General features: G+C 48.0%; 4 protein-coding genes across 5 annotated transcripts; 3 read left to right on the forward strand and 1 right to left on the reverse strand.

Annotated features, from left to right (window-relative positions):
- The first annotated feature begins 72 nt into the window (after nucleotides 1–72).
- On the forward strand, nucleotides 73–3019 carry l(3)07882 (Nucleolar protein 14 homolog l(3)07882). Its single transcript, XM_001358284.3, has 3 exons — nucleotides 73–687; nucleotides 755–2711; nucleotides 2777–3019. Exons 1-3 carry the CDS (start codon nucleotides 186–188, stop codon nucleotides 2877–2879), a joined length of 2562 nt encoding a protein of 853 aa, XP_001358321.2. The 5' UTR covers nucleotides 73–185; the 3' UTR covers nucleotides 2880–3019.
- P5cr-2 (Pyrroline-5-carboxylate reductase-like 2) lies at nucleotides 2898–4383 on the reverse strand. Its single transcript, XM_001358285.4, has 3 exons — nucleotides 3949–4383; nucleotides 3220–3885; nucleotides 2898–3109 (listed from the first exon to the last, which is right to left on the reverse strand). Exons 1-3 carry the CDS (start codon nucleotides 4025–4027, stop codon nucleotides 3036–3038), a joined length of 819 nt encoding a protein of 272 aa, XP_001358322.3. The 5' UTR covers nucleotides 4028–4383; the 3' UTR covers nucleotides 2898–3035.
- A 409-nt stretch (nucleotides 4384–4792) lies between these two features.
- LOC6897093 (uncharacterized) lies at nucleotides 4793–5698 on the forward strand. 2 transcript variants are annotated; one of them, XM_033377176.1, is made up of 3 exons: nucleotides 4793–4911; nucleotides 4980–5092; nucleotides 5157–5698. In XM_033377176.1, exons 2-3 carry the CDS (start codon nucleotides 4985–4987, stop codon nucleotides 5607–5609), a joined length of 561 nt encoding a protein of 186 aa, XP_033233067.1. In that variant the 5' UTR covers nucleotides 4793–4911; nucleotides 4980–4984; the 3' UTR covers nucleotides 5610–5698. The 2 variants fall into 2 exon arrangements, with proteins under 2 accessions (XP_033233067.1, XP_015037072.2); XM_015181586.2 differs by having other exon boundaries at nucleotides 4876–5092.
- A 1223-nt stretch (nucleotides 5699–6921) lies between these two features.
- Nucleotides 6922–8978, forward strand: LOC4801194 (ubiquitin-conjugating enzyme E2 J2). The gene is made up of 4 exons (XM_001358286.4): nucleotides 6922–7429; nucleotides 7598–7940; nucleotides 8002–8072; nucleotides 8137–8978. Exons 2-4 carry the CDS (start codon nucleotides 7643–7645, stop codon nucleotides 8614–8616), a joined length of 849 nt encoding a protein of 282 aa, XP_001358323.2. The 5' UTR covers nucleotides 6922–7429; nucleotides 7598–7642; the 3' UTR covers nucleotides 8617–8978.
- Nucleotides 8979–9965: the final 987 nt, after the last annotated feature.

The raw sequence follows: 9965 nt of genomic DNA on the forward strand, positions 1-9965 counted from the left end.
CGGGATGGATCTACAAGAAGAATTTACAAATAGAATTATATTCCGCGGTATTAGTTTTTTTCACTGTTTAAATAGAGGGGGTTTAAGTGGGTTAAGTTCGTTGAAACCTGCACGTGTGCCGCAAGTATTTTGTTTTCCTCCAAATGAACTCGACTTAATTCCCGTAAAAATTAAGCAATTAAGCAATGGGTGCGAAGAACAAACGGGCCAACGCCGATGCGGTGTATGCCAAGAAGACGGTCAAGTCCAGCAATCCCTTCGACAGTGCCACAGCCCAATCGGCGAAGCGACAGAATCCATTCGATGTTCATGTGAATAAGGAGAAGTTCAAGATCTTGGGACGCATCTGCAAGCATGACCGGGGCATGCCAGGCGTGGCGCGCTCTAAGGCGCTGCAGAAGCGCACCCAGACGCTGGGCCAACAGTTCGCTGTGAAGCACAAGACGAACAAATTCAAGGATAACCGGATTGGCAGGCACCTGAGCGGCGACCAGCTGACGGAATCGGTGATGAATGCTCGCTACCTGGCCGAGAAGATGTCCCAAGTGCGTACGTCGCAGAAGGCCCAAAAGTTTAATCTCAACGACGACGAGCTGCTGACGCACAGGGGACAGACGCTGGAGGAGATTGAGCAGTACCGCGACGAGCGTTCCGACGACGAAGAGCTGGACGACGAGGCTCTGGATGGTAAGTTGAACCAAACGGTTGTCACAGCCTCTTTTAACTGAAATGTGTGTTCCTGTGTCCCTTTTAGCCGACTTTACATCTGCCGCCCATTTCGGTGGCGATGATAATGAGACCAGCCCGCATGATCGTCAGGTGGCCATCGACGAGATGATTGCCGAGCAGAAGCGTCGCAAGAACGAAATCGACAAGGAGAAGAATGAGGTATACGACCTCACGGAAAAACTAGATGCCAACTACAAGCTGCTGCTGCCGCTGGTGGCCAAGGCCACCAAGGATGAGCAGGAGGCAAAGCCCCCGGCGGATGGCTATGACAAGCTGCTGAAGGAAATGATATTCGAGCCGCGCGGCAGCGTCACAGACAAGCTGATCAATCCCGTCGAGCTGGCCAAGCAGGAGGCGGAGCGTCTCGAGAAGCTGGAGAACGAGCGATTGCGTCGCATGCGAGCGGAGGGCGAGGAGGACCCGGCGGCCAGTGCACAGCCCAAACATCGATCAGCGGATGACTTGGATGATGGATATTTTGTGGCCGGTGGGGAGGACGACGGCGACGACACCCTGGCCTACGATCTGGACGGCAATTTGGGCACGCACCTGAATGGCAAGGCGCCGGCAAAGGAGGCCAGCGGAGACGAAGATGAGGAGGCGGACGGTGATGATCATGGCGAAGAGGAGGAGTCGGAGGACGACAGTGAGTCTGAGGCGGAGAACTACAGTGATCTGGACGAGTCTGAGGCTGAATCCGAGACAGAGGAAGCCTCCGCTGAGCCCACCAAAAAGAAGCCCAAAAAAGAAAAGCCGAAGGCACCGGCAACCACCGAGGACTCTAGCATACCCTTCACCATTAAAATGCCCAAGACCTACGAGGACTTCACGGAGCTGCTCTCCAGGCACGCTGTTGCCCAGCAGGCCACCATTGTGGAGCGGATCATCAAGTGCAATGACCCCAAGCTGGATGGCGTCAATCGCGAGAATGTGGTCAAGCTCTACTGCTTCCTGCTGCAGTACTTGAAGGATCTGTTTGAGGATGCCAGCGAGCAGGACATCCGGGAGCACTTCCAGCTACTCTCGCGCCTCATGCCCCACCTGTACACGCTCACCCAGATGAACCCCGAGCGCATGTCCAGCGCCCTGCTGGACGTGATCAAGGAGAAGTTCGGGGACCACCGGAAGAACAGCAAGACATATCCCACGCTGGACACACTCATCTACTTCAAGCTGGTCTCCAATGTGTATTCGACCTCCGACTTTCGCCATCCCGTGGCCACGCCCACGTACGTCTTCATGGAGCACATCCTGTCCAGGGCGCGGGTTCGAACGCGTCAGGACATTGCCATGGGCCTGTTTGTGGTGGCCATTGCCTTGGAATTCGGCGCCCAGTCGAAGCGTTTCCTGCCCTCCGTGTTCAACTTCCTCGAGGGCATCCTCTACATCGCGATACCCAAGCGAGACGCCGACGAACTGGTGGTAACGCCCCCCTTCGACCTGGAGGGACCCTTTAGCAAGCTGTTGGCCCTTCCGGCCACGGCAGAGAGCAAGGCGTTGGAGCAGCAGAAGCTCCAGGCCGCCGATCTGGTCACTCACACAATCACCCTGGACTTTAAGGTGCGCGCCCTGGACACAGCGCTGTGCCTGATCCAGGAGGCGTTGCAGATGGTGGGGGAACACACGGGTGCCTGCTATCTGGCCAGTCCGTTCATTCCCCTGCTCGCCCGCCTGCGCCTCAAGCCATATCCCGAGCATGTGCACCAGCACCACAGGGAGGTCAGCCAGCTGGCGAAACAGTTGGCCGAGCAGAAAATGAAGCCCGTGGCTCTTGCAGAGAGGAAGCCCAAGGCCCTGCGCATGCTGGAGCCGCGATTCGAGACCGTCTACGATGACAAGCGGCGACCCAAGATGTCCAAGGAGAAGGAGGAGCGCGCCAAGTTGCTGCACAAGATCAAGCGGGAAAAGAAGGGCGCCATCCGGGAGATTCGTCGCGACACGGCCTTCGTGCAGGAGCTCAAGCTCAAGCAGCAGCTGCAAAGGTTTGTCCTTGAAGTTTACGAGTCAGTTTCTATAATCCGCTCGTATATTTTTCCCCCAATTACAGCGACAAGGAGCGGCACGAGAAGGTCAAGCGCATCTACCAGGAGGCCTCCATGCAGCAGGGCGAGCTCAACGAGCTGGCCCGCTCGAAGAAGCGCAAAAAGTAGGGGAGGACCAGTAGCCAATGACTGGAGCAAAGTGTTTTTTACTATCAGGAAATCTTCTGCGGCTCTGTCTACCGCAGACAGACCTTCGATATTGTACAGAATCATGCGAATTATGGTAGCCTATAAATAATATAAACAAATCTAATGCGTCTACGTCTACTGCTGGCCGGAGATCTGCTTGCAGCGCAGCGTCGCCTGCTCCACGGCGCCCGCAACCGCTGCTCGGAAACCTAGAAACAACATCGGCATGGAGGAGAGGTGAGGGTGAGTTGAGCTTTGGTTCGGCGATAAGCGAGGGCCAGCTATCAGCCTTGACGTTCTCGACGTCACTCGCACTTACCTGACAGCTCGAGCTGCCGCAGGGCCGCTGCCGTTGAGCCCCCCGGACTGGTTACGCTGTCCTTCAGCTGCCCGGGATGCATGCCGCTGTCCCGCACCATATGCCCGGCGCCCAGGACCGTCTGCGCGGCCAGTCGGTAGGCCAGGTCCCGCGGCATACCCATGTGAACAGCGCCGTCGGCCAGGGCCTCGATCATCACAAAGACGTAGGCAGGCCCACTGCCACTCAGCGCCGTGACCGTGTCCAGCTGTGACTCGTGCACAGCCTCGCAGGTGCCCACCGATTCGAGGAGGCGCTGCGTGATCTGGGCATCGGCATCGCTGGCTTGGCTGCCGCGCACGTACACCGAGCAGCCGGAGCGGACCACGGCCGGGATGTTGGGCATCACGCGGATCACACGCGACTCCGGCGACAGGCTGGACTCGATCGTCTGCAGGGTGATGCCCATGGCAACGGATAGGAACAGCTTGCCGCGGCTGAGCGGCTTGATTTCCTTCAACACAGCTGGCACCACCTGCGGCTTGACGGACACGAAGACCACCTCGGCCTGCTCCACAACGGGGGCGTTCTGCACGACGGTCTCCACGCCCAAGGCCTGAAATGCCTGCAGGGAGGCCTTGTCCGCGGGATGGACACTGGCAATCATTCCGCTCGGCTTGGCCAGACCTGCGTGGAGCGGAGCACAAAATTTGGCAAGAGTGCGGGGCAGTGGCGAAATACCTTACTCACCGGCTGAGAGGAATCCGTTGGCCAAGGCCTTGGCCATGTTACCGCCCCCGAGGAATCCGATTTTTCCAATCGATGCCATTTTCAAATATCAAATCACGGACGGACTGCACTTTGCGCCTTCGAAGCAGCAACTGTTTTGTGAGCGTTAACAAAAACAAGCCGCCGCCGCGTAGATTGATAAGGCAATCTCCTACCCCCATTCCTCTTTACACCCTCTGGAAGTGCAAACAACAAACCCAATGATCGGTGCTTATCGTTTGGTTCATACGGCTATATGGGGTCTTGGGTGTGTGTGTGTTTTTTTATCAGCTAAAAGACCAACTGCGAGAGATTGGAACTCTTTCACTCGTTTTGCTTGTGTGACGAAGTCACACAGATGTTTTGTTCATTAAGTGGGGCATTCTGTATGTATTCCGTACACTCTGGAGCACACTCTGGCAAATCACAGTTAAATTCAAAACCATTTCACAATTTTGAAGATAACGGTCGATAACCGCTAGCACCGATAACCCAACCGGTTGGTAATCGAAAATATATCTATTTTACAGTATATTTGACGTGAAGTTATATTTACGGTATATCGGTATATTTCATCAATCTATTAAATTTCATTTATAAAGGTATAGTTAAGAACAAAAAAAACCTAGAGAGTATATAAAAAATATACTCAAATCCAATAAAAGAAGTCCCTACAATTTTCAAATCTTGTAGAAAATCAATCAATGGGATAAACTAATGTAACCACGAAAATGATGAAATTTGTAGAATTTTGGTGAAAGATATCGCGATCTATTTTTATGTGCAGATGAAGGATAGGATGGACCTGCAATTATTATTATTAGTATTATTTTTCGCGGTTGAACTCAACGTGATGCAAGTAGGCTAAATTCTTCTTTAATCGGAATGTATACGGTATATTTTGAAAATTAGACGGTATATTTCTAAGGATCGGTCACACTGCTGGTAACACGCCGTAAATTGCGCAAAGTAATTGAATTAAAATTTAAAAGAACTCTATATCCGATCAAAAGCCAACATGAATGACTCCGACTCAGACGACACTTCCTTTCACTCCTTCGATGGAAGCGAGCTGTCCGATTTCTTTAACGTTTCGTCGTGTAGCAGTGATGAAGATGAAGTTCCTGTAAGTTAATCAAAATCTATAGAACTAAAGAAAGAAAGAAACAAACAAATTGTCTAATTGGCAGCTGTATTCGAAGAATAAAAGTCTCCGAAAATTGCCTCCAGTGCCATATGAGTTGCCCAGTGTTGAGGTGTTCAGTTTGAATCGAGCCTCATCGATGTTGAAAGAAAGCATAGAATCCAACACCAACCGGCCTGATGAGGCCAAGGAAAAGAATTTGCCCACTGACAACTCCCAGAACACTCAGCCAGAGTGCTTTTGGTCGCCTCGTAAACAGTTTGATTTGGTCTTGAAATCTTATTTCCGTCACACCAAGCCTGTGGAGGAGGAATATGTGTCACCTTTTAAACCAAATATGTCAATACAGCCACGTCCAAAGGAATCACCGTTGCTGAAAGGTCTGAAGAAGCCAATTGTACTTCCTGCTGGCTATGACTTGAGCGCCTTACAAGTAATCAAGGATCCAAACCACTGGGCCATTCGCCCTGGCGTTCGTACTGGGGATATCATTAAATAGTACGACACCGGTTTCCGTTGTATTTCTCTATAATTGTATAATTTCTCTTTTTCAATAAAGGCTGAACTACTTTAAATATTAAATTTGAAGCTGCACCAACTTCAACGCTCATGTCATACTAACTAAGCCATAACTATAAACTAATTAAACAATAATTCTATGATTCCTATATCTTAATGTGAGACATTGAAGTATATTTAGTTGTTCGCATCTTCGATGCTGTCGGCACTGAAGCCACCAAATTTCCAAATATTTCAATTAAATACAATGAAAGTACAAATTATTATACCCGATACTCAAAATGAGTATTGGGGTATATTAGATTTGTGGTAAAAGTGGATGTGTGTAACGTCCAGAAGGAATCGTTTCCGACCCCATAAAGTATATAAATTCTTGATCAGCATCAATAGCCGAGTCGATTGAGCCCTGTCTGTCTGTCCGTCCGTCCCCTTCAGCGCCTAGTGCTCAAAGAATATAAGAGCTAGAGCAACGACTTCTGTAATATGTCACTGCTACGAAAATATTTCAAAACTTTGCCCCGCCCCCTTCCGCCACCACAAAGGAAAATCTGTTGCATCCACAATATTGCAGATTCGCAGAAACTATAAACGCAGAATCATAGATAATGACCATATCTATCAGATTGCTGAATCTGGATCAGATCGGATAATTTGTATAGCCAAAAGCAAGAAATCAATTTGCAGTGGCTACGCAGCGCGTAGCTCAGACTGATTTTCTGTGTCTCTCGCACGCACTCTTTGTCGTGTCGTTTAATATTAGCGGCGTCTGCCGGAGGAGATCCATACTGACTTAGTATCGGGTATAAATGTAGAGTTGCGGTCTCCGCAGCAACTCACAACGTTCCCCCTCGTTTTACAATAAACACAATAAAAGCAAGGATTAAAAACTATCCAATATTGTAGAAAATGTATTCATCAATGGGATAAAACTATGTGGGCATTGCTGAGAGATTTAGTTAGTCAGCATTATTCAATGGAATATTAAAATTGAGCAATTTATTTTTTCGTTTGTTTTGATTGACCTATTTCGCTACTTGCTTTTTCTTTGACTTATTTCGCTAAAACCTTTTTTTACGCAAAATGCAATAAAAGCAAGTATTAAGAATACACCAGTTAAATAGAAAATTGATTCATCAATCGTATAAAATTATGTGGGCATGGCAAAATGTTTTATCTAGCTAGTAGTATTCGACGGAATATCAAAAACGAGGAATATCTAAAATAGAACTTGAATTCATCAGTATATTTACGGTATATTTTGAAAATGAGGCGGTATGTTTCGGTATATTTCTGAGGGTCGGACGGTATATTTTATCGATAAGTCCGCGGTCACACAATAGCACGTCAGGAGAAATTTATTATAACAAAAATAGAAAATAATTCCAGAAAATCTCCCGAAACTAAACATCGCATATTAATACTGCTGTATTTAGAATCATAAACAAACTAAGAGACTGCAGGGCAGTTGCGGGCCGCGCAGAAATCGAAATCCAGCTATAATTTACGGCCTGTCTGTGTGTGTGCGCTGTTTTCTCCCACACAATTTCGCTGAGGCAGCAGCTGTAATTCTTTGCAATTAGCAACAAAACAGTAGCAACAACAGAGATCGCACTGCCCAGCTCCGACGGCGACGGCGACGGCAACACTGACATCAAGAAAGCAAGCCCCAGCGGGACGGGACGCGAGCCGTACTGGACTGCATGCACGGCGGAACAGTAAACAGATCCGAAGAAGCCCCCTGACGAGTCCCATTACTCGAGCACTGGAGTGGGCAGCTCTGCTGTAGGCTGTAGGAGGAGGGTACGTATGTACATTGTATAATAGTAATGCAATTCGATTCAATGGCAATATCTCGGGGGCAACGTGTTTGTTTCGGTCTCGGTTGGCCCTGCTCTTATCTACATATCTGTCACCAAGGAACAAGTGTGCTTGTGTTCGAAAATTTTAAATTTTTGTTCGACACATCAGTTTCATTTCAGGAAATTCCAATACTCTAAAAATTAAATAGACAGCATGACTTCGTCGTCCGCGCCTGGCCGTAAACAGCCCACGGCCGTGTCGCGCATGAAGCAGGACTATATGCGCCTGAAGCGCGATCCCTTGCCGTACATCACAGCCGAGCCGCTGCCCAACAACATACTGGAGTGGCATTACTGCGTGAAGGGGCCTGAGGACTCGCCCTACTATGGCGGCTACTACCACGGAACACTGTTGTTTCCACGCGAGTTCCCCTTCAAGCCGCCATCTATCTACATGACGACCCCAAACGGACGCTTCAAGACCAACACTCGACTGTGCTTGAGCATATCAGGTAGCTATAAACAAATATAAGCAATTTGGATTCATTTAGTCATGGTGTTTTCTCCGTGCAGACTTTCATCCGGACACCTGGAACCCCACTTGGTGTGTGGGCACCATTCTGACGGGTCTGTTAAGCTTCATGGTGAGTATGTGAAATGCCGCGACTGATCGGAGTCTAAGACAAACTATTTTTGCATGTCCTTCAGCTGGAAAGCACTCCAACTTTGGGTTCCATTGAGTCATCGAACTACGACAAGCAAGTGTTTGCTCAAAAGTCGCTAGCATTTAACCTCCGCAACACAAATTTCTGTGAGCTCTTTCCCGACATTGTCGAGGAGATAAAGCAGCGGCTACAGGGCACCCAGGCGGCATCAGCGGGTGGTGCTGCCACCGCATCCACATCGGACGCATCGAAGCGAGCCAATGGCATGGCCAACGGAGGAGCTGCGCTCGCCAATCCAAACCAGCCAGCCAACGCGGCCTACATTCACGATGGCGCGAACGGCATCGATGGCGCTGATGCTCTTGCCAGGGAGGTGGCCAATAGTGTAGCGCCATTGCTGGACAGCCCGCGCAATTCCTATCTGAATTGGCAGTCTGTCTATTCGAACCTGGTGATCGTCATCTGCTTTGCGATATTTGCCCTTATTGTTAATTACGTGATCAAAAACCTGAATCAGGAATAGAATTAACTACTATACAGCCCCCTCTATATTTCTATATGAATATAGACGTACACATATTTAATCTAGTTTACTCTAAAGTAGTCTTCGTGAATTCAGTACCGCTTCAGAAGTATTTACCGACGCTGCTTAACCACTCGCCAGACAATGCCCATACTCGTGAATGCCTCCCCCGTACACGATACACGATACCATACCATACCCGTTCACTAAATTCCCACAATCGCTGTTGGTGTGCATATATTGGCAATAACAAATAACAAAAACATAAAACATAAAACACCTTTTAAACTCAATTTATACAATCTATAAATTGATTTGTTATGTATTCAGTACTATTAAATTATAGTTTAATGCAACATAAATGAAGCCAGGAATATGTTTGTAAATGAATAAATAAGAACGGCTACATAGCATGAGCCCGTGTACAAATTATCCAATTTAGTCTCTGTTCCTAAAATCTTTAAAGTATCTTCACACTAAGCTACTCATTTCGATTAAACCTATAAGTAATAATTTGCGGCTAAGCGGCTTAGATATCCAGCAAAGTCGGCCACAAAAGTCGCTGCCAGCTGACCATAACTTTTCCTTAGTCTTAGTGTACGGGAAAATCCAATAATTGAAGCTGGACGTCAACAATGTTTCACATTTAAACCGCTTAACACAATTCTTCTTGCGGCTACTTTGTTGGCCATCTTAAGCCCAAATTACACACATGACTCGGAGCCTGGCGAGACTTTGTACAGTGTTTGCTTTGCCGAATTATGGCATACTTTGTGCCGCACATCGCACCAATGGGAAATAATGCTACTGGCAACCTACATATTTGTACATAGGTACAAGAGTAGTAAGAGAATTTTCTTTAAAAATAGGTACCCGCCTGTACGCCTAGCAGGTGGAACCAAGTTTATTTTTGATGTAGGAAAGGAAACGAAAACGAGACTGTCACCAAAGAAATGATCCAGTTTCGCGGACACAGTAAATTTAATTTAGGAAGTAGTAGAATGTACATACATATATTTAGGGAAATCTCCATTGTTCCAGGCACTTCGAAGAGGTTGGTTGAAAGTCCATTCTGTGTTTCTTATCTACACAAACTGAACACACCTTTGTAGTCCATGAGTAACAGGTATGAAAAGCATATTCTTTAAAATATATATGCACACAGAGCAGTGGCAGTGCAGCGGCTTGCTGCAAGTCTTCCCCATGGAGTGGACTGAAAACTCCTTGGATATAAGAGAAAAATTTCACTTTGTTATGAAAGTTTTCGGCCAGACGTCGCCACAGCGCTGAAGTTGATAATTCAAATAACGTAAATTTCAAGTTCAGGCCACATCATTGTCGTCGTCGTC

This window comes from Drosophila pseudoobscura, chromosome 2 (genome assembly GCF_009870125.1).
Source record: "Drosophila pseudoobscura strain MV-25-SWS-2005 chromosome 2, UCI_Dpse_MV25, whole genome shotgun sequence".
NCBI classification, from domain to species: Eukaryota; Metazoa; Arthropoda; class Insecta; order Diptera; family Drosophilidae; genus Drosophila; species Drosophila pseudoobscura.

Excerpts from the sequence above, each read along its gene's own strand:
- LOC4801194 (XM_001358286.4), top strand. The coding sequence starts at position 7,643 with ATGACTTCGTCGTCCGCGCCTGGCCGTAAACAGCCCACGGCCGTGTCG. Across the intron at positions 7,941-8,001 it reads ACTGTGCTTGAGCATATCAG|ACTTTCATCCGGACACCTGG; the intron begins GTAGCTATAAAC and ends TTCTCCGTGCAG. Across the intron at positions 8,073-8,136 it reads CGGGTCTGTTAAGCTTCATG|CTGGAAAGCACTCCAACTTT; the intron begins GTGAGTATGTGA and ends CATGTCCTTCAG.
- LOC6897093 (XM_033377176.1), top strand. The coding sequence starts at position 4,985 with ATGAATGACTCCGACTCAGACGACACTTCCTTTCACTCCTTCGATGGA. Across the intron at positions 5,093-5,156 it reads GTGATGAAGATGAAGTTCCT|CTGTATTCGAAGAATAAAAG; the intron begins GTAAGTTAATCA and ends TCTAATTGGCAG.
- P5cr-2 (XM_001358285.4), bottom strand. The coding sequence starts at position 4,027 with ATGGCATCGATTGGAAAAATCGGATTCCTCGGGGGCGGTAACATGGCC. Across the intron at positions 3,886-3,948 it reads CAACGGATTCCTCTCAGCCG|GTCTGGCCAAGCCGAGCGGA; the intron begins GTGAGTAAGGTA and ends CGCTCCACGCAG. Across the intron at positions 3,110-3,219 it reads GCGGCAGCTCGAGCTGTCAG|GTTTCCGAGCAGCGGTTGCG; the intron begins GTAAGTGCGAGT and ends TGTTGTTTCTAG.